Consider the following 23,973-nt stretch of genomic DNA (forward strand, 5'->3'; position numbering starts at 1 on the left):
TCTTATACTTAATATATATGTAATTAACCATAATTAAACTTAATCATATTAAACTGAAATTAAATCTTCTCTTTGCTTCTTCAAATATTTCCAAATTCAACTTATGAATTTTTAAAAATCGGGTTTCTGATAGCAGTAGCCACTACCCGATAAATAACCCTTCTTCTGTATTGTGATCGGTCGAGATCGTAGTCGACCGGCAATCGAGGTAACAAAACACGAACAGGCAAAAAAAGTACAAGCACGCCGAAACAAAAGAAAAACAAGCTTTCGCTGCTTATTGATTGATACGGTTCTAGTGGGCGTTGGAAAAGAAACAACAAGATACAAAACAAAGGAAAATAGAAGTGTGATCGGCATTTATTGCCGTACACGTTATACGAAACCACGGTCGACACAATCTCAAACAGCGAAGTGGAGAATAAGGCGCGGTTATAAATCAAACATCGGTTTTTCGTACAGAATGTCCCGTCATATAATTGTAAGATAGTCATTATAATAATAATATTTATTCGGTATTAATAAATAGGGAATATGAATAGTAATTCATATTTTACTGTAAATGAAAAATGCAATAATAATAAGCAATTTAATATCAAGTCAGGGACGAATGAACTATGAAAAAAAAATTAGAAACAAAATGTGTGTAGGGTTAATGATTAAATCGCTCTGGTTTGAATATGTTTATAATCATTTTACTAGGTAAAATAATGTGACAAAAATGATACTAAGGCAGTTATGACATGTTTCAGTTTATATCAATCATCGGAGAGAGTGAGAGAGAGTAGTGAAGGAGGAAAGAGATGAAAAAATAAGCTATTAATTAAATATCAATATGTATAGTTACTATTACGTTGAAATTCAATATAGCATTTTTTTTAATTTTATTGAATATAAATAGAGTACGTATACGATTTTTCATCTTTATATCCAATGAGTTCTAAGCTATGGGTTGTAACGGCGCTGACTTTTCGTCCCAAGAAAATTTATCTGATATCTATTTTGATCACGATGTTGCAAAAATACAGTTTTATGTTTTTAAAAAATTAATTCTGCGTTCTAGTTGACTTTTGACACCTCCCCACCCAAATATTCCATATGTTAGGTGCGATTCAATAAGCTTATGAAATTTTAGACTGTTTATGTTAAGGAATTTTAATTTGAATATCATTCGCCGCAGAGTTTTTGATAAGTTATGAATATGCGATTCCCCTGATAAGTGATAATAACTTTACCATCATCTGAGGTCTTCAATACTGTATAGTCAGGTAAGTAATTTTTGTATGGCACAAATTTTGGTTTTTCATAGTTCACTTTTAGATATTTGTGATTGAGCCAGTTCAGAATGTTTTAACAATGTAATTCGGCTTTTATTTTTAATGCGGTTCTAAAGCTATCTGGAGAAAATACCATAGTGTCATCTGCAAAATTGAAAAGTTTCCTTTGGTTATTAAGTGTAAGTAATCCGTTTACACATTTTAACATTTTTTATACACCCCAAAAGAAACGTTTCTAAATGTGTCAGACTACTTTCCTTAAACCTAAATTTTTTTAACTACTCGATATTCACCGAATTATCCATTAAGACTTATTTATAAAATGAGATATCTACGCCTATGGTAGATCAAACAAAATTATCGGCAGGGGTCTTTATAATCTGCTATTGATATTAGAAGAACTAAAACTATTCACTAACCTATTTATTTAAATTCAACTTTTTGCCATTTATACAAAAAGGATTTCTCGATTCCAGAAAGTAAACAAACAAAAAGGCCTTCCTAGAATTTGATTCTATAAAAACGGCCACAGCATTCAGTAAATAAGTTAGATAATTATCAAGAAATTGCCGCCTTATATAAAAAATGGGAATCAGTAGACGAGTTCCCAACAATATTTTCAAAAAAAAATTCATCGTAGATTTTTTAAAGAGTGTATATTTACATTATTTTGGATTTCCTATTACGACATAAAATAAAAAGTGGATACCACATCACATATGTTTTGCGTATTGTATTACTAAAATGGTCAGCCTGAGATGATTTGGTTCATCAATGTTATGGAATGAGCATAGTAATAGTAATTATGAAAATGACTATACTGATAAGTATTTTTCACGCTGATTCATATAATCCTTATTAAAATCTATTAGAAGATGAAAATAAGGGTGATGCTGAAGTTCACTCTGCTGCTGAAGTTCAGTGAAACGATCTATCTGTTCCAGAAAATATTCCACATTCAATTGATCAAGCTGAATTGAATGCCCTTGCTCATAATAGTGGAATTTATTGATACCAGATTCGAAAGTTACCTTTGTTCAAAAAAAGGAGAAGGGATATATTGTTATGTTATTGATATCCTGGGACTTTTTGAAGAATGAATTGAAACCTAATAAAACAAAATGGCGCTTATTCGTTGATTCTTTGAAAAATAGTCTAGAATCTCTATTATTGCAGAACAGGAATAAAAGACTGTCAATACCATTAGGGCACACAGTAAATTGACTTAATGAAATGAAGTATAAAGAGCAGCGACTTGTCATCGGTTTGTTATTGGGTTTACAAGGTGGATTTACCAAATACTTTTGTTTTCTTCGTATATGGGATAGCAGGATAAGATAGCAGCATTATATAAGAAAATAATAGCCGATTCGAAACGAGGTTCAGATCACAGTTTACGAATGTCGCGTGCAATTATCGATCAAACAAAACAAAAATTGATTTATTTATCAATTATTTGTGCGTTAATTCTTCCATAATGTTTATCTAGATAGATATATAATAGATGTTTAATAATTTACCCCTTAACACGAATTTTGCACGAACCGCAAACATCAGTAACTATCAATGACATTGCTCAAGAAAATTGATAGTCGTCAACCATTTAAGCGGAATAAATAACTCAAAGTTTAAAAAACAATAGATAAATTAAACAATCTGATCGCATTTACCCACCGATCTACCAGGGTAGAAAGGACATATTATATGATACGACCCGATTAATTCGATCAGTTTATGAACAACAATAAACGTGATCCAAGTTAGTTTCCAAACATTCAAATCATGATCGAGATAACGCTAAGTTTTTTAAATAAAAAATAAGTAATAAGTATCAGCTGGGATATGATATCATATAAACTAGTACAATTAACGAAAATAAACCTAAACGTATGTTTAAGGGTAAAACACATTAAGAAGCAAATCAATAAGAAATGATCACAAGTACTGGCAACCAATAAGCGTCGAAGAATTTTCATATTTAGAAGTTATAATAGGAGAGAAAGGCTATGAAAAGCATCAAATTAAATTGGAAGAGATACGAGGATGTATTGATATCTAGTCAGTCTAGATATGCATAAACAAAATATTGCGTTACCATCGCAACGAACAATAACTTATTAGAAGGGTTCGTTATAAAGTTTGACGACAAAAAAGTAAACCAGAGTTACGCAATAAATTAAAAGAAAAAAGATGTCCACCGAAATTGCGAAAATCGAAAAATTAGAGTATCGTGCCATCATCAAGTGAAAGTATTTAAAAGGGTTAAAAGGTAAGCAGATTTACGAAGATATGCTTTATACCCTTGGTGATGAATATCCTTCGTATGCGACCGTGAAAAATTGAAATGCAAGCTTCAAAAGAGGTAAATTTTCCATTGAAGATGATGATCGATCGCTAGGCTAGTTTCTGTGTCAGTCCCCGAAAATATCGATGCAGTTCATCATATAGTTCACGTCAATTTGGACATGAGAAAAATTGCTGCAAAATGGATCCCCAAATATTTGAATGTTGACCAAAAGCGTGCAAGTGTAGAAGCATCGCATTTTATCTGTGCTCGATTTGAAAACAATGTAGAAAAAATTAAAGAGAAAAGATGCGGAAAGCTATCCAAAGGTGTTTTGTTTTTGCAGGACAATGCCCCTGCAAACAAATCTCATGTTGCCAAACGAAAAATTCGTGATTTAGGGTTTGAATTACTAGAACACCCCCCTTATCCATCAGATTTGGCTCCGTCCGATTATCATCTCTTTCCTCAACTGAAAAAAAGTTCAGAAGGTCGTACATTTTCTTTCAACGAGGAGGTAATAAAAGCTGTGGAGGTCGGGTTTGCAGAGCAAGAAGAAACATTTTTTTTTAAAGGTCTAGAGGCGTTGCAGGTTCGCTGTAATAAATGTATCTAATTAAGAGTAGAATATGTTTAGTAATAAAATATTTTGACTTTGAAATTTTGTCTAGTTCTATAGTAGTCTAAGAATTTTTCAATATATCGTCTTACAACAGAAAAAAGCGAATTTATCTAAACTTTAAGACAGTATCTGTTTTGGCTAGGTATAAGTAGCACGTTTTTATACTTTGCAACGCTCCATTTTCAACAATTAGATGTCATAACGGCCGCTAATAAAAAGCAAGAAACAATATTGCAAATGATAAATCTTCCACGTTATTTGCCATTGCATGATGTCTATTAGTTTCACAAAAGTGGTGCTTTAATAAAACTGACTATCAAAATAAAAAGCTCTTGCAAGTTCTATCTATTGCACATTGTCTTCTCTGTGTGGATACCTGATATCGCATGTAATAAAAACTGCATCAAAACCGATAGAGTTGCAAGTGTGAAACGATCCAGCAGCTTAGCTTGCGACTTGCATTGCATCCCAAGTTTTCTAGCTTCAAGCTGTTTTAAGGTTCTCGTTACTGTCCAGCACAATAAGAAGCCAATTAAAAGTTTATTTTTCCACTAATATTAATATTTTATTCGTAAGACAGCTGTAGGAAATTTTATCGCCTACACATTATGAAATAAATCGCCCGATGGAAGATAATGAAACATGAAATATAAAAATGAGGTTAGATTTTGAAACCATAAAATATTATTAGTGATCGTGACCGAAGATTATAATTCTGTATAAAAGACTAATTGAACAGCGTACTATATCTGATAATTCATTCGACTAATAACAGTTGTTTATAATTTATTATCTCCGGGTATTAAGTTGATTCACTAATTCTTTTTGAATCGAATATTGTAAAAAAAACATCATCATGAACATTTATCAGAATTGTATTCATGTAATTTTTCCGTCTATCTATTTACTTCATTAACATACATATTGATATATCTAAAAAAGACAATGGAATAGTTCGGATTAGAAAATACAGAAGCATTTGCAAAAATTTGAATTCTATAAATAAATGTCAGGATGGTGTTCCCATACGCACATACAACAGGGTGGGGTAGAGCAACTTTTTGTTTTTCTCGTTTATTCAAACAGTTTTTAATGACAAAATGGTAGGGTGAATTTCTTTATACACAAACTATTCACTATCACTTAAGTTGGATTTATGAACTCTTACGTTTGCGCCAGCGCTGACGCTTTTGTTGGCGTTACCTTTCGGTTGTTCTTGTTTACTAACTACCCTGTTGCTGGAGACTCGTTTTATATACACTATCATAGAACTTTCGATTTACCGTAAATAAACAAAAGGTTCTTCTTAGAAATTGTATCTATAAAAACAGTCACGAAAACAATGTAAATAGGTACACAAAAAATAATAATGTAAATATAAACAGCCTATAACAGAGGATGAGTTCTCAACAATATTCTGTTTTGGAAAGAGAAATATGTCGACTGTATTGATTGAATGTAAATAACAAACTTGTTTTGACAAAGTTGGCGAATGTAAAGAAACAAAACAAAAAATGATGAAGATGAGGCAATGCAGAACCTAGAAGACACAACATTGATCACTATCATTTGGAATGTGTTCTCGACAAATTATTTGTTTTACCTTTCTCTATACAAAAAATCCATTATGGTGAGATCTGGAAATCTAGTAGGCCAACATGTCACATTTATTCACCCAAAAAACATCTATCACCAAAAAGATTATTTAACCAATCACTGATTCTTTGTTTATAATGAGCAGAACATCCATCATGTTGTAAGAAATGAGTCCGTCGAATATTTAAAGGAAGTTCGTCAATAAATATATGCAGAATTTGTAAATAAGTGTGCTGATTTAACGTTTGTTCAATAAAGAAAGGTCCAATGATTCTTGAGAGCAAACATTCAGTTTTGAAAAACTGCTTTCTTGCTTTAATTACGTAATGAGGATTGCTTTCGCTTCAATAACGAGAGTTTTGGAAAGACGGAACACCATTTGTGGTAAGAATGTTAGGTCAGAGAAAAATATTAATTTATGAAATTGTCTTTCTTAGTTATCTTCGCTAATTACGCTTCGATTCCTGAGTGCAATTTTGGGACCTGCATCCTTTGATTTGAAAGCAACTCAATTGCATGCAACAGTTCCATTATAAGTTTCGTATCTTTCTTCTTATAAGGAATGCTACCTATTATAAGAAATTTGTTTATCAAACGTCAAGCAATACTTTTGTTTATCACGATAATTGGATAGTCCATTGAACAAGGTAATAACCATTTTCATTGAACTTTGACCGGTTCCATAACACTGAATCATCTAAACTTTTTCCTATAAGATTAACAAAGTAGATTTAAACTGTTGATTCATTCTTTTTAATATATATATATATATATATATATATATATATATATATATATATATTATTATGGATACAACTTTGTTTATCCGATTAGAAATTATATTTGACCGATGATTTTGAATTTTGTTATGGAGATCTAAATGATTCTAAACAACTTATCTCATTAATTTTTGACGTATTTTCCACAGAGGTACTTTTATGTATAGCCATGAGCGCTGATTAGCTGCTTAACAACGACAATGCGCTATCATCGAAAACCTGTGTAGTAGTTCTTAGTAAAGTACTAAATCGTATAGCTTCGCCAGCCTTTCTAGAATCACGACGTGGCTCTTTTTTAATTTAAAAATACCATTCAAAGGATGAAATTCATGCATTGCATTTTCAGGCAGTGAAAACATTGCTGATAACGTGTTATTCAATCTAACGAAAACTCATCTTTTACATACTTAATTTATTAAAAATATTTAACTAAACTATAATAATTAACTATTCGTCATTATGAATAAATTATAAAGAATTTCTTAGTGATTTCTTACACATTTGTTCGTTATATTTAGCATCGTAAACAATATTCTATTAACTAAAAAATAGCTGCCGAAATTGCTAGCACTATTTTACTTTAACGCGTAACGACCAATTTGTTTTCTCCCGATGCTTAAATTATTAATAGCTTCGAAATTTTTCGTGCCAACCAGGTCTAGAAATATCGCAATAACTTATGATTTAACAGTAATAAATTTATTTCTATTTATCGCTAGTTTTTAATGTTGTTTGTAGAGATGTAATAAAATGCATATTCCTTACTTTTAGATATTGGTTATTAATTTCATATTCTGTTTTTCTATATATTAGATCTATAGTATTATTTATTCAGTCCAGACGCAATATATACAATATCTACGAGGATGGTCCCAGATGTACCTGGCTCAACAAACAGTACAAAAATTTTGAAAAAGAAAATATTTTTATTTTTTAATTTTCAATGTTCAATAAGTTCAATACCCTTTTTATAATAAGAATAGTCAAGCTCCTCAAAATAGCCATCAGCTGCCAATATCATATCTTCATTGTTGGAAAATCTTTGACTCCCGAACCGAAGTCTGGGAACAAAAAATAATCCGATGGAGCTAAATCTGGCGAATAGGGTGCATGAGGTAGCAATTCAAACTTTAATTGATTAATTTTGGAAATTGCAACAACAGATTTGTGAGCTGGTGCATTGTATTGATGAAACGACACTTTTTTCTTAGCCAAATGCAGCCGTTTTTGCTTAATTTCTTCACTCAAAAGTTGAAATAAGTTCGCATAATACTAGCCGTTGATAGTTTTTCCTTTTTCAAGATAGTCAATGAAAGTAATCCCATGTGCATCCCACAAAACCGACGCCATGACCTTGCCTGCAGATGAAACAGTCTTTGTCTTCTTTAGAGCCGGTTCTCCCTTTTCAGTCCATCGTTTTGATTGTTCTTTGGTTTCGGATGTGAAGTGATGGATCCACGTTTCATCCATGGTTATGAAACGGCAATGTCAGATTTGATATATTTATATCAGTATTGCCATATCTCAAAACTTGCCTATCAGACGCAACGGAAATAAAGTAATACATTTTCAATTGTCCCATTTTTTGCAAGTAGCTAGTAAGTTAAAGTCTAAGAGATAGAGACGAGTTTTGTACTTCATACAAACAACAGTGGTGAAAATTTTATTTTATACTATTGTTTGTTAGTAATCGTTTGAAGGGTTGTTCACAGTCCTGAGCCTATAGGCAACTCACGCATTAGATATTTGATAGTACCAGAAGAACTAAATCGGAAGTTGTTGACAGCTTGGTCAAAAATTTCGACCTCGCTGCACAGCTGTCTGTATTGACCAAGCAGTCAGCAACTTTGGATTTAGTCTTCCTGAACGACCAAGTGTTTAATGTGCGATTTGCTTACAGTAGTCATATCACCTGCGCGACTTCATTTTCAACCCCATCCCCTATACGTTCAGGTCTGTCAGCAACCCAAGCAATAGTTCGATGACGTGAAAAACACTATATCTCTGTCTATTACTTTTTGTAATATATATATTTAACTTTTTATTTTTGCTAACAAAATTTATAATTTCATCGTAATTTTGGATAGCCTTGTGAAATATTTTTTTTAACACGTTTATGGTGTGAGAATGAGTTTTTAGTCAGATCTGTCTTTTTTTTTCTTTAGTTGATACCATATTCTTGTTTTATTTTTTAACCGCAAATATGCAGCTAATAGGTCACGACAAGCTCAATGCCAACTGCAAACAGCTTTTTTCAGATATGTTTACTCATCTTATATAACATACATAAGTCTAGAGTTGTTTTTCTATAATGCCGGATTCTGACTTTCGCAAGGCACTTCCTAGAAGTACGAAGTCTTAGTTAGATATTCCCTCGGTAGTCTCTTGTAAAGTATGGGTTGGGTATAGAATTTCTTGTATTTATTCTTTTTGTTTTTTTAATAAACTATTCTCTTATTGTTTTCAGCTGCCAATATTAACTTGGAGATAAATTTATTTTTTTTTAAGTGTTTCCAGCTTATCCGCCTTTTTTTTCGTTTATGAATTTCATTCTGATGAAAAGCTAGTTGCGTCCGATTCAATATCAGTTGTTAACCTCATCTAAGTACAAATTATATATTTTCGCGTTTCGCTAACCAAGTTATCATCATCAGAGACTGACGGTAGTGTATGTGTATGTTCAGTATGGATATCACCTACGGTTCCGGAAACTCCAGCTAAGTTACAAATTTTTGAAAAAATAAAAAAAATAGTTATAAAATTAGATAAAGAATATCAAAATCTCTATTCCAGAATTTTATTCGAATTAAAAACTCTATAAACTTTGATATTCATTTCCAGTATTGTTTGAAATTACATTGCGCGTCACTGCTCACTAAGTAAGTAATTACGTAAATTGCTACAACACATTTTCTGGCTTGGCGAGGGAGTTGATGAAATCGATGTCACTCTCTATCTCTCTCACTCTCTTCCACTCACAGCTCCCCAATTCCCGCAACTCCCAAACTACCGTTCGACTCTTTGCTCCTTTTCTTTATTCTAACGGCTCAGAAGGAGCTATTCTGCTTGAGTAATTGTTCGATTCGATACGTTTTTGTCAATTTTTCTGATGTTTGATGGCGTTTCGACCAAAGACGTACCTATGCGATTAGATGAATAAGTTGATAAATAACTACAAAATTATTTTTTGCAGATGAATATAATTCCTAATAAAATAATTGAAGAAATAAAAGAAATTTATATATCAACATACTAAATCTGACAATTATCGTTCACTCATTCATATTTTTAACACAAATTCAATGTATTGCTTTCTAAACATGCCTCTTATGCATTAACTTCCCCTACAATTATATTTAATACGAATTTTCGATATAGTACAGTAAACCTTGACGAAAAGTCATTTAAGTTAGATATTGACGGGCAGCTAGAGCTTGTCTTCCACCGTGTTTTGACCGCATAATGAATCAATCCATTCATACATACGCAGTTTTGCGTATTTCACCTCTTGGTAACACTTGGCGCATTAGCTCAAGAAAAAAATATCTTTCCAAAGCAGAAATCAGAATTGATGGAGCATTGTAAGATGGCCGTATAAAATTCCCTTTTTGTAATCGCCCATAGATTCGCAATTAGGCAGGTACAACCACACTCCAAAAACATTTATAGTTATATCTAGTACAACACGACATCACACAATAAAACAACGCGATGAAACATTTAAAGCATGGACTGTTCAAAAACATGGCGTCGAGATACAGTTCAATCTGTTACAAATTTCTCTTGCTAGATGTATCGACCGACTTTTGGAGTAACGATTTGGTTTGCTGGCTACAAAGCAACTACAGAGGACGACCCGTTTTGATTTTTATAAACGTCAATATATGATGATCATACAATGTTTAATAGTGAATAAAAATTCGGCAGGGCGATCATAAAAAATGTCTATATGTAAACAGCCGTTTATATGAATACCTATAAATGTCTTGATTGTATATAATAAAATGTCATGATCCAATAAGTATATATATATATATATATATATATATATGATATATATATATATATATATGATATATTATTGTTTCAAAAATATTTATAAATGAGCAACTAGATGGGAAGAAATTGGTCACAACCATCAATATCCCGATTTTTCGATAACAACATTGAAATATTTTTTTTTCAAGTTAATTTTGGAACAACAACAGAACTGACCACGTTCTCTTTCACTAACAAATAAATCATTCATTACTCAGGTTAAATAGAAAGTACGATGTTGTTCTTGAATCGGCGAAAGTTGTCCTTTAAATCGTTCCAAAGTAATTTTCTGATGTTAAGTCGGGACATGGATATTATTTTGGTCCTTGGATGGTTTTTGGGCTCGCAGTTTGTATAATTCGGGTTTGTTGGTTCAACGTTTGTAAGGAGAAAGAGCTTAATACAAATTGTCAGGTGAATAGTAGCATATTATTATGAACTATTCGATCGTAAAAAAAATGTTGTGATTCAATAAGGAATCTAAAATTGATAATATTTATAGAGAAGTCTTTATTTAGATTTAGTCGATGAGAGGAATAAACTTTGGAAACTATGATGTCATTGCGAAAGTTTATCAAGTATTCGGTTCTCATTTCTAGGCTTCGAGAAGCCAGTGATAAGAAAGTACAGTGAAACCTGAATATAAGGAATTCCAATGGCTTGAAATTTTTTTTAAATCCCGGTTTCCTTACAATCAAATTTTAATAGTCAAAAAGAGAGCTAATTTTTATTAACTCATTATTTTTTGAAATTAGACGCAAAATCGACTGCGAATTTCGTAATTCCCTCACCTATTAAGCGGCATTCATTTGTGATCACAGCTGTCGTTTCGGCATGCCGTAATAGAGAAGAACAAAGCCACTGTTTATAAGAAAATAAACAACGCATGATTCATCAAGGGGTAGGGGACTTCCTTAAACCTCTTGGAAAGATTACTTATATAGAGGAACGAAATTCCGAAATAAAGCGTTTTAGACTCCAAGAGGCTGAGACTGGGAATTCCAATCCTTATATAAAATATAGAAGTTCCTTCTTAATTTGGAGGACAACAATAGATCCGTAAAGATCGAATTTGGAAATGCCATATACCTTTTGTGACTATTATACATAACCTAAAAAGTGATCACAAATATTTCAACAGCCTGATATTACATTGAAAAATTCTAGGACAACCAAAAATTACTACAAAAATTAGTCTTCACTTTACTGTATATGTACTTTTATAATTATCATATGTGGTATTAAAATAATACAATTTAAACCCCTTGATAATATACGGCCATGTTTGCGGTTAAAATCACATGTTTGTCGGGTTGTCTATCTCTCTACTCTACTCACTCTTCCCTGGTTCTCGTCTATTTCTTTCAATCAATAAAGAATTATAGGATGAAACCGTCAGAACAGATCCGTACTAGATTAGCTGTCATCAAACTTTTAATAGAAACCTCATACTGATTTCATAATGAATGGTGATAATATTTTATATATACTTCGCGGGTAAGTATCTTTTCTAATCCTTTTAAGTGTACTAAAGTAAAAACGTAGTACAATAAAATGAAAATTCAATTTACTATCGAAAGAACAATCATACGACATAAAAAATATGTCTTTCAGGGATTGAAATTTTATTGAAAATATATAAAAAATGTCTAAACTACCCAGCTGAAAATATACATAGTCTTCAAACGACAACTTGATTCAATCAGAAACCCAAAAAGAGTTTAAAAATGTGAAAAAACACGCCAAATTTTTCTAAAAGAAAGCCGAAATTCCCTAAAAAAAATCATACTCCATATTTTGTCAAGTAGCAACTAATTTATTTGTGGAATATCAGGAATAACACAAACAACTTGAAACTTCCCCGATTTAACGAATTAAATGTTCGGATAATGACAAGTCAAAACTCTATTACGTAAACTTAAGTTATTGTATTTGAAAGTCCTGTGCTAAGTATATTTAGCTCTTTTTTTTGTACATTTAATCTTTATTTAGTTAACTGTTGCTACACAACTAAGAATCTCCCACCATTTCAGGTACCAATGCTTGAAAAGTTTTTTTTTTACAATATTCTGACTAGCAATGGAATATCAGTGTTCAGTACAGCAATAATAGTAGCGTTGCTTGACGGTCTGGCGAATCATCGAATTGCGGATTGACTAGGGATTTTCCAACTCAGTTACCCGAATAGTGCGATTGCACCAGGAAACTAACAGCGTTGAATAGAGACGTAGAACTGGGCATCCTAGGATAACTGTCGAAGCAAAAGAGTCTCAGTTGTCTGAACTCAATTTAGAAGAACGTATAGTCGATTCATTTCCAGTACCACAATACGGCGGAGACTTGCTGGAATCAACTTGGGCTCAAGAGACCATTGAGAGTATTCAGGTTGCTTTACAGAATATAGCCGCTCGTCTACATTTGGCACAGGACTGGATTTTAGTGGCTAGATGCTTGTATTTCAAGACAGAACCAAATTTGATTTACTTAGTTAGAGTCGGCGTTACAGAGTTTGGAGAGAGTGACCAGAAAGACTATATTTTAGTAGAGAAGTCGTTGCGTACTAAGAAGGAAGAATAATGTTTTTCATTTGTATTTTTTTCATGTGAAGTTAAAATTTAATTCCGCCAATTTGCATTTACATAATTAAATATATTTTTAATACACTACTTCAGTTTTAATAATAGTGACTCATTTTGTCATAGACATATGTAGACTATCCGTCTAGAATTCGATGCATTTTGGTCAAGCATGCTAATGAGCTTATGAGTCTAATGAAGGCCCATTCTGGCACTAACAAAAGCGCTCCAATGCAGCCAAAATCTTAAAATCCAGTATATCCCCAACTTCAGCCTCTTATTGCTAATAAAAATTTCAACCAAATACATAAACTTATCTATAACCAGACCTCACCAAATTTCCTCTAATTAAATACGTTCTTTCTAACGGCAGATTGATAAGTAACGAAAAGGTCGACTGACTTGAATATTATCTTATAATTTAATCAACAAAACTCTTCACTAATTCTGTCACTGTCCTCCATGTCGGTTAAAGGATATAACGGCGTGAGTATAGAATAAATAGAGAGTGTGATTCGCCGACGCTCGCAGAAACTTGTTTGGAGAGCCTTTAAGAAGCGACACGCGAGTTTCTCTATCAGGTAATATACCTAAAATTTACACTGTAACTCGTCATATGCACGTTAACCCCAATTAAAAAAAAATTTTGATATATTTGTGCTAGAAAGTGAGATAATTGCATTGAACAAATTTATAGCTCAGCTGTATGGAATACAAAAAAAATTATACACAATATTCAATGTTTTTTGTTTCCAATCATGACTACACCTTAGTGTAGGTACGCTAGATAATCTTAATATTTTGATTGTATTCGACAATATACTAATTAATGAATGTCTTTGCTTCATATCACACTGCAAATGGGGAGCTAAAAAGGAAATGTTGTTGAGAGTTAACAGATCTTTTATTCATTCCAGCATGGACTATGATAACATTCTTTACGTATCATCTACTACAGATTTAAGACTGCTCAGAATTGTACAAAATGCAACTATACGTGTGCTTGAAATCCATCTAGAGAACCTAGTCAATAGTTCATGTTGGTAAGCTACTCTTTGGTTGGAAAGACAATTCCTCTCATAACACTGTTAGAGAATATCTGAAATACCATATAACTAAATGAGTCCAGTATTATATACAGACGTCTTTAAAAGCAGTAATGCTGTAGGTTGTTTCCCCTTTCTTAAACAACTGTTTCAAGAAACTTCCTTTCATCTTCCTGCATTGTTCACACTGAAGAGCTGTTTGCTATACTTCAAGCTTGTAGCTAGCTCTATTCCCCAAAACGATAAAAAAGTTGCAATATACTTTGATACCTTTGCCTCGATCAAATCAATCCAGAGTATTTACAGCCCTCGCCCTCTAGTCAAGACTAAACATGAACCTTTTCAGTAGTTCTCCAATGTAGAAGTAATCGTAGCTTTGCTCTTGTAAGTCGTACATTACGTGAATTGATGGATTTTGGCGACATGGACCTTTCCTCCATGGGAGTTGAGTGGTATCATCTCTACGCAATGATGTCATTTTTATATAGCTTACTGTGGAACCACAGTATCATTTATTTAGATTATTGTCCAAAAAATATGTGATTGAGGTATAGAGAGTGGTTTATAAAAAACTTCTAGTTTATATAAGGTGATCAAGAAAGAAGATATTTTTTGCATGCATTTGAAGCACAATTAAAAAACTTAGATCAAAATATACAATGGTAAAAAAATGTTTTTATTATTTATGTTTTGTTTCATGAAATCCAATATTCATAGAGTAGCTCTTATTAAAAATTACCATTAGGGAAATGTCTGTCAATATTCCGTAAGCTATATTCTTCAAAACGTTCGCATGCGAGTTATATCACTGCATTAAGGGAAAATTCGATTAAAAATCACCAACAAACACATGTCTATAACGCATAGATTAATCACAAATTAACAATAAGGTTAAGCCAATCAAAGCTTGTGGAACGTTCATGTTCCTCCCTCTCGAGCGGTCGAGAGAGCCATAAAAGTATTCAGCTGCTGCCGCATTTTTGAACTTGCGTTATAGACATGTGATTGTTAGGTGATTTTTAATCGATTTTTTTTTTGCTTAATGAAGTGATATAACTCGCATGCGAACGTTTTGAAAGACCCCGTATAAATATATCTAATGGACTCTGTCGATTGATAATATATTTATATAAATAATTTTACATATTTAATGCAAAAATGATATTTCTAAATATAATAAATATATAAATATAATAAAATTTGTATAAGTTCCAGTCCTGTTTTTTAGGATAAAGACAGAAAATTCTCGTACAACGAAAGGGATCGATTTTGTTGAGGAAATGATGTTTGAAATACTTTAATAATAATCCAATGGAATTAAAAGGAAAAGCCGAGTTAGTTCTCAGCCACCGGCTGCCGATGACGACGACGGTCGGGTTAAAAAGGAAAATAAATGGTAAGGGTTCTTCTTCCTTGTTAAAGATAAGAAAATTTTATTATTTAGGACTTAAGGAGTTGTAAATAATTCCCGACGATGTTATTGAGATTTAATAGAAACATTGGAGTGGCTAAAGCTCCTTAAGAAAAATTATATTAAAACGACTTTTAGAAATTCAATTTTAATTATGGAATAAAACTTGAATGTAATAAGGGCGTAAACAATATGGAACTTTACAACAATATCTACCTAATTATAGTCAATGAGAAAAATTGACGAAAAAGTCGACTAGTACGAAAAACTCTTGAGTCTAATTTTTATTAGTAGAGTCAGCAGTCAAGTTATTATTTGGTCAAGTACTAAATATGCCTCTAACTCTATGAATGAATACGTAACTGGTCGGGTTTAGAGCTCGATCATTATTGTGTAGAGTAAGATTTCACGTTGGTAAAGTAACTTGCGCACTTGCCTTTTATTTCCACCGATTCATACTTTTTTGACCAGCGCTAGATATTTTATATTAATGAAAATATTCGATGGTTGTATAAAAAGTTTCCGACCTTACCCTAAAGCACTTATCAATATGGAAAATATATTTGCGTATGTGTTGAATGATTTTGGACGTTTAGTTTCTGTTTAATAATCGTACAAATGAGTCGATATGAATATTTTTCCAAAAATGCAAACAATTCAGTGTCAAGCTTGTGAAAGGCAAATAAAAGAGGAATTAGTAAGGAGACTCTGCACTGCACTATAATATACGACCCTAAATGTTTGGTGGCTAAATTCAAATTTATCAACTTGATTGACGACGAGTGTTCTGGGCCGCTAAAAACTGCGATAACCAGCGATATGATCGAATAATTTTTCCAAATCTCTAACAACTGTCGGATTTGGGATAGAGAGATAGAGAGATAGAAGAGGTTATCGGTTTATCGAAAGAATATATTTGCCACTGCAGAATTATGCATTGGTTTTTCTCACTTTGGACTAAAAGCGCATTCTAATGAACATTACCCAGGGCTTATATATGTAGTTTTAGACAAAATAATCGAATTTTTGGGATCAAACTATTATTTGGAAGAGTTGAAAGGCTTAACTAAGGGTATAGACTTAAAAGAAGACTGTTGAATAAAGTTGAATAATAAATGATTATAGCAAAAATATCTTGCTTTTTTTGAGATCGGAAACTTTCAAGACAACCTTCGTAAATATTTGTGCACTATATCTAGCGTCAATTACAAGAATAAGTTTATAAGAGATTTATCATCTTAAGCAGTTTGAAGAATTTTGTAATTTTCTCTATCTTGGCAGTTTTTAAAAGCTCCTTCAATTCAGACTGATACGGAGCAGTTGCATTAGCAATTTACCTCTTAAAAATAAGGCTTCGTTCCATAGACGGATCAATGTTCATAAAAAAATCACAAAGCTATGATTTTTCAAATTAAATGTCACGTTTTCAGTGCTTGTTGAAGCCTCTTCTTCAATGGGCTGTAAATTTAACATTTTCTCCAAGTCGGTTTCAGTCAAATTCAGGCAACTCCTGAATGTCACTTGATTCTATCTGCTCGAACCCATCTCGTCCTATTCCATTCGCGATTTCGGCTATGAAGTCATAGTTTGAACATAGATTCTGCATCATTTTCCGCAGTCAGAGTAGGCCAAAGTTTTTACCAGCATGACTTCAATGTGTGTGGCTTCAGTTCTTCCAATGATTCTTTTATGTTTACGATGCATTTTGCAATGTCAAATTTCTTCCAGTATTCCATAACATTCATATCAGGATTACATTCCATATTATCCAATATGATTCTGATGCAATAGAACTTAAAGGCTTATATTATTCCTCGGTTCATAGGTTGAAGCAAAGCCGTATTGTTGGGAGGTAAAAATGACACTTTTATATTTGGATGCATAGTTTCAAGTTTGCGAGGATGACCTGGAGCATTGTCCAAAAGTAGAAGTGCTTTCAAGTCTAAATTCTGTTTTTTTAAATAAGTTTCAACTTCAGAAACAGAACAATTCCGGAATCAGTCACAGAAAATAGCGCTTGTAGCTCATGCTTTCTTATTAGCATGCCAAAACACTGGCAGGTTGTCCTTGTTTTGATTTTTTAAATCCCGAGGATTAAACGATGTGTAAAGCATCAGTAACTTAATGACACCATCTCTAGATGCATTCGAACATAGCAGCAGTGTAACTCTATCCTTTGCTGCCTTAAATCCAGGAGCAGACTTTTCGCTTTTAGAAATGAATATTTTGTTTGGCATTATCTTTCAAAACAGTGTCTACATTAAATACTTGCTCAGGTTTGTATCCTCCATCAGCTACTAGGTTTGCAAATTCTTCTGGATATCGCTCTCCTGCAGTAAAGCTTTTACCATAGAACTGAACAGCAACATTTAAAATATGCGTATGTACTCCATCATTGAATAATACGGTTGCTTTCATTCTGTTTATTTAAATTCTAAAAAACACCGATTGCGGCGAAGACGGTTTATGTCAAAGTCGTCTGCAATATCATTTAACAACATACTTTAGGCAAAGTCTTTATAAGATTTATTTACTTTTTTTATTAGTTCATTTGACGGCATTTACAAATGATATAGGGTTGGATACCTATTGCAATCCTTTTATTATTATGTATGTACTTATTAGATCCGCGAATAAAGAAATTTTTAGCCGCGAATAGTGAAAGCGCGAATGAAGGAAGCGCGAAAAAGGAACTTATACTGTACTAGTATAAAAACTCTTACATTAAACGTAACAAACAATACAAAGTGTGGTTCCACTAGCGCCGTATAGAAGGCCACAATGAAGTTACTACAAATCAAACCGATTTTGCTCGATCACCTTCGAATATTCGAGACGTCAGGTGCACGTTTGTGATGAGTTACTAATAATTGTTCTAATATGGGGTACGTACCAATGGTAAAGCATAAAATACTTGCTGGAATATGAATGAATTTATATAAAAAACTTACCTGTTTGTGCATTTCCACATTAAGGCCATATGACATTTCGTAGTACTGAAACAAAAATGAATTTTTAATAAAATGTAATGATGAATTATTTTTTAAATAATTTATGGTAGAAAATACCACAATTTAGATTATATCGGAAAATATAATAAAATAATTGTAAGGAGCATATATTATATAAGATATAATTTTTATGTTTCTAAATGTTCTTGATTTTAGGTCTCTTCTATTTCAAAATTAGTTTTTTTAATAATTTTTGAAAGATAGATAAAATTGACGTTTCGACTTTTCTGTCTTTATTAAAATATGATATTGACACTGACAATAAGAAATTTAAAAAATATAATTTAGTAGACAGATTCATATATTGAGAAATAATATACAAGGTGAGGAGCAAAGAGTTTTGATTGTAATTGCGTATAAGTATACACGACGCAGCAAAATTAATGCTTTATTTTTGAATTATAATTTAAGTAGGAACTGAGGAATTTTTTTTAAGGTGAGTTCTAGTAGATTTGGCTGGTTGATTTTCACGAGAATTTTATTTTAATAAGACTATATGAGATCATAATAAAATGACAAAAAGGAAATTCAATAAACTAATGACTAATCTTCTCTGTCTTTTATTATTATCTCTCACATTAAAAATTTCTACCAATCACAAAAACAACTCGCGTGTTACGTAATTGTCTCCTTATGATTTCGTTGTCATTTTGAAAGTTGTTTTTAATTTACATGTCCAGTTCAATTCTAGAACATGGTAGAAGCTTCTGACTAGTTACATCCAACTTCTTCTATCAAAAACACATTGAGCAATATTTACCCACTATTAGTTGCAGCCACTCTCCATCTTTTGTATCTTCCATTACATTAAATTACAAATTACACAAGGCGTGCGACTGGGTGCCTATTACAATACCAACAAAACGGAAGAACTAATGAATAGAAGATCTGACGGTGCATTCACACATAATCCTATATTGTTACTATAAAAGTGACCAGTTAGTTTACAATGAGATTGCTCTTGGATTGATATTTTGACAGGTAGCAAATAGGGAAAGGTCTACTATTTGCCAACAAAACAAACATTTTTAAACTCAAAATCAAATTATACAACCCAGGTTGCACGGCTCAGTAGCGGTGCTGATAATTTCCAGCTGGTCAGGACTTAATGTGAGAGATTAAGTCGTCAAACAAATTGCAAACCAAACCAATACCAGACCATTCTGGGGATCTATAGAACCAGTTGTTGGGTTATGAATACTTCTTTTTTCTGGAACATTGATGATGCTGGAATGGGTTCGCATTTTGGGAATGCCAAACGTAGGAAGTTTTTTGTTCTCTGACTGGTGTCTCATTTTATTATCCCATTTTTATATTTGTGCAAGTGACTGTGACATTTTAATTTTAATTATCAATAGCAAAATTTTTCAATTGTTATAGATGGATGGACAATGTATCAATGCTAAAAAAACAATTTATAATCAATTCCCAGTCATTTTGAATACCCCATAATAAGTTGGCAACAAATCGAATTATATATGAAATGTCTTTTATGAAATTTCTGAATTTGAGAAAAAATATTTTCTCATTTAACCAAATTAATTAGTATTCAATTGTAGTATTATGTGGGTAACAGACAATAATTTTTAGATCATGTTTTTTCGTGTGAATTTGTGTTTCATGATTTTAAAATACGAGTAAGTTGCAACAATTCAACAAATTATTATTATTCCAACCGGTTCCTTTTGATATTTATTCCCTACACTTGTCGCCAATTTGTTTCGTTGAAAACATTTCATTCCCCATTTCTATCATTCTTTCTTTCCTCCACTGACGACTCATCGGTTGACATCCGTACCGATCTACTAATACCGGTGACGGCGGTTGCTCGAAGAGAGGGCGGTAAATGTTCGGAAACGAGGGGATGCAGACCGAACACCCGCCGCCCTTAAAGCAGCAACCATAAACAGCTATTTCACTTGTGTGTGTATCAGACGTGACAAGCACCTTGTCGAGCTCACTGGTAATCGATACAAGCCCTCCAACCCCCTTCTCTTCATCTAAGCTAAGATCGCTCCCACAGTCGCCGTTTGTAGGGGTGATTTTATAACTTTACAGGTACCTGTACTGGATAGCTAGTTAAGTTAATTAGAATACATTAAATCACACATGTAAACTTCGTATTTTTTAATATTCTAATAATTTTAAGGAGGTTGGCACTAGTTTTTGGAGATTGGTAATTGAAAAATATTAATTCAAATCTGTAAAGATAGATACTTTTTAAATACATTTTCAAAAGTCACTAAATTACTCTTACTGTAAAGTTATAATAAAAAACAATTTCTCTTAAATGTCATTTTCGATTTGCGACTCTCCAACACTTCTACTTCTTGAGGAACTATTTACTTTGGCTTCAAAATATTTATTTTGGCAGTCACGTCCCCGATTAAGCCAAATTTGCTTTATTATGGGTCTTCTGATGTGTGTTTGTGTGTGGAACTAATTCAAGTAATATTGCTATAGTAACTAAAAATTTTTAACACGTGGTTTTATCAGGAATATACAATGAAAATTATAGGAAAAAAGATAAATATAGAAAATAAGAAGAGAGGGCAAAATAATAAAAATAAAGATAATAAAAGAATGTGAAACTATATCGACATATAAATAAACAAGATAGAAAAAGAACTTAAAAAAATATCAAGGAAAAAAAAATGAAGTTATAGTATTTTAAAGAAATTATTAACAGAGAAAGAAAGTATGCACGAACGCGATGATACAAATGATAATTGAAAAATACTAGAATTTCAAGAAACATCGACAGAAGTGGGGAATAGGGAATGAGCTAATAAGATAAGAGGAATATTTAAGATCAGGTGGATAAACAATGTTGAGGGAATGTCTACTGAGTTGATGATGAAGGGAGGAAATCCCAATATATGTAGCAATTATAGAGAAATTGAATTGCTTGCCACCGTATATAAAATACTAATGACGATAATAATCCAAAGACTGAAAAAGTTATTCGTTATTCGCATCAGATATAGGGTAGTATCAAAACGGTTTTAGACAAGAAAAATCAACAGTGGATGGCATTCATATAATAAATCTAGTGATCGAAAAATGTTATGAGCTCAACATGCACATTCTATGCGAGGACCTCAAACAAGCACAAGCACAGTCTGAAAAAGAGGACGTAGAAAAACTGAAAGTGCCCGAAAAGTTTACGAATACGATTGGTGAGAATTACTAGGTTAAATTCTAGGAGAAGGGTAATGGCGAAAAAAAGAACATTGATGAATTTTAAATAAATACTGGTGTGAGGCAAGGTGATTGATTAATAAATCAAAACAAATCAAACATATCCTGTTGATTTAACTTTAATAGCAAGGAACCGAAGAATTTTGAAGACACATTAATATATATATATATATATATATATATATATATATATATATATATATATATATATATATATATTGGAAAATGAAGATACAGTACACAATTAAATTAAAAAGATTACTATGTTTAGATACATGACACAACGATAAGGCATGAGAAGAATTACAGAATGGAGATGCAATGAGAAAAAACTGACAGGAAGACCAAAAAGTAGATGAGAAGATTAGAGAGAGAAGAGAAGATTGTAATATATAAGCAAAATATTGGGGTATTTGACTAGAACAGACAGATGCAGGACAGAAATAAATGGAGAACAATAGAAAAAACAGGTGGTAAACTGGAAATAAGTAGTGATTAAATGTTAGCTGACCTCGCACAAAATACAAGGTCAAATGAGCTCAATTTGAACGGTTATAATTCTACTTTCTTCCTCTATTTATTAAGTATTTTTTATCTGAAATATACTTTTTCAAAAGGACAATCCTCTCACATCTTTCAAGGTACAAGGTTTATTACTCCTAGGTACCATAAGTGCATCAACTTGGAAAATAGCTTTCTTATATCACTAATATTTTTATAGATGATAACTTGGTTATCGGAAAGTGATGAAGATGTAAAGTTGTATGTTCAGACAAAAAGTTTTGTAAATAAAACATACATAACCTTCTAATTAAGCCTAAACAACAAAATCAGAAAGTAGAATTTTATTAGCTGAAGACGTATGAAAAAAATAATTTTAGATGTTTTAAGTTACTATAACATTGGAGATTGGGAAGCCGATATAATCAGAAATTTTGTTAATTAGACATTTTTCATTTTATCAAATTGTTAAGGGAAAGAAGAAAATTATAGTACTTTATACAAAGAATATATCATCATATTCTTCCATCCTCTATAAATTGTCCTTTCCCTATATAATTAAGTAGTTATCAAATGTTCTTGAAGCGTTATGGTACTGTCCTGTATTCGAGACTATTGGCTATAAAAAGAGGAGAGAATTTAGCAGAAAAAATTAGAAAGTTCAAAATCTGAAAACACTAAAAGTTCCTCTGTTAATGTTAATGCATAAAAATTATTATAAAAATATATTTTTAAACCTCAGAGTACCGAATTCGTTACGCTACTGATGTTCACTTGTCGCCAACGGCTCTTTCGACAGATCGACGACAAGGACCCAGTACCGGTAAGATGTTCGGCCGCCGGAAAAATTCCAAGGATTTAGTTTCGGATGTGTTCTAGAGGATATACGTATTTGTGTGAGTTGGTGTAAGGGTGTGGAATGTCGTTTGCACTATTACAAAATCCTTTCTGATCAACATTGTACTTCCCTTAAGATATTGCAGAATATTTCTAAGGATGAATCCAATCATGTAAAATATTATCAAAATAAACGTAATGAAATTTATAAAATGAAGATGAAAAGTCGGTTTTGAATTTAGTCGAAGTGCAGTTATACTTCAATAATGTGTAGTGTGTACACATAATTCCATTACCATTACTCCCCAAATTCATGTATTCTTCTTTAGAACATAAAGATCGGTCCCCATTTGAGAGGAGCTTTAAGTTAGATCCCATTATATCTGAACTTCAAATCATTATTTGGGAATTTAATCAACTTTTCTGGTAACTGTCACTTGTACCAAGCACCAAAAAAAAAACAGTATGTATGTGTATTTGAGTCTTATGTTGATCAGGACTGAAAAATAAGACAAGTTTTTGTTACAAAACATAATAACCACCATAAACCATATTTATTTAGACATTTGTCATTTCATTTTATTGGATACAATTTCAACCAGTCTTTTTCATTTCTCTTTTGATAGTAGGTACTAAATAAGATACTCTAAAAAAATTGTTTTGTCACTAATAGTCTTCTGGATATTTTTTTATCCCGGTGTGATGGCAATGAACCTTTCATACAAAACTTATTTATTGGAATTTTAAATTGTCACATATTCAAATATTTTGTTGTACTTTACCACTACTAGCTT

The 23,973-nt window shown here is 32.1% G+C and overlaps 1 protein-coding gene across 2 annotated transcripts in view; it reads right to left on the bottom strand.

The window, feature by feature from the left end:
- LOC130450063 (protein groucho) overlaps window positions 1–23,973 on the bottom strand; it is a 402,798-nt gene that overhangs the window by 66,985 nt on the left and 311,840 nt on the right. For both annotated transcript variants that reach the window (XM_056788230.1, XM_056788231.1), the window contains exon 4: window positions 18,581–18,625. In XM_056788230.1, the coding sequence (XP_056644208.1) occupies window positions 18,581–18,625 (45 nt within the window). The remainder of the gene's footprint in view (window positions 1–18,580; window positions 18,626–23,973) is intronic.

The sequence above is a fragment of the Diorhabda sublineata genome, chromosome 11 (genome assembly GCF_026230105.1).
Source record: "Diorhabda sublineata isolate icDioSubl1.1 chromosome 11, icDioSubl1.1, whole genome shotgun sequence".
NCBI classification, from domain to species: domain Eukaryota; kingdom Metazoa; phylum Arthropoda; class Insecta; order Coleoptera; family Chrysomelidae; genus Diorhabda; species Diorhabda sublineata.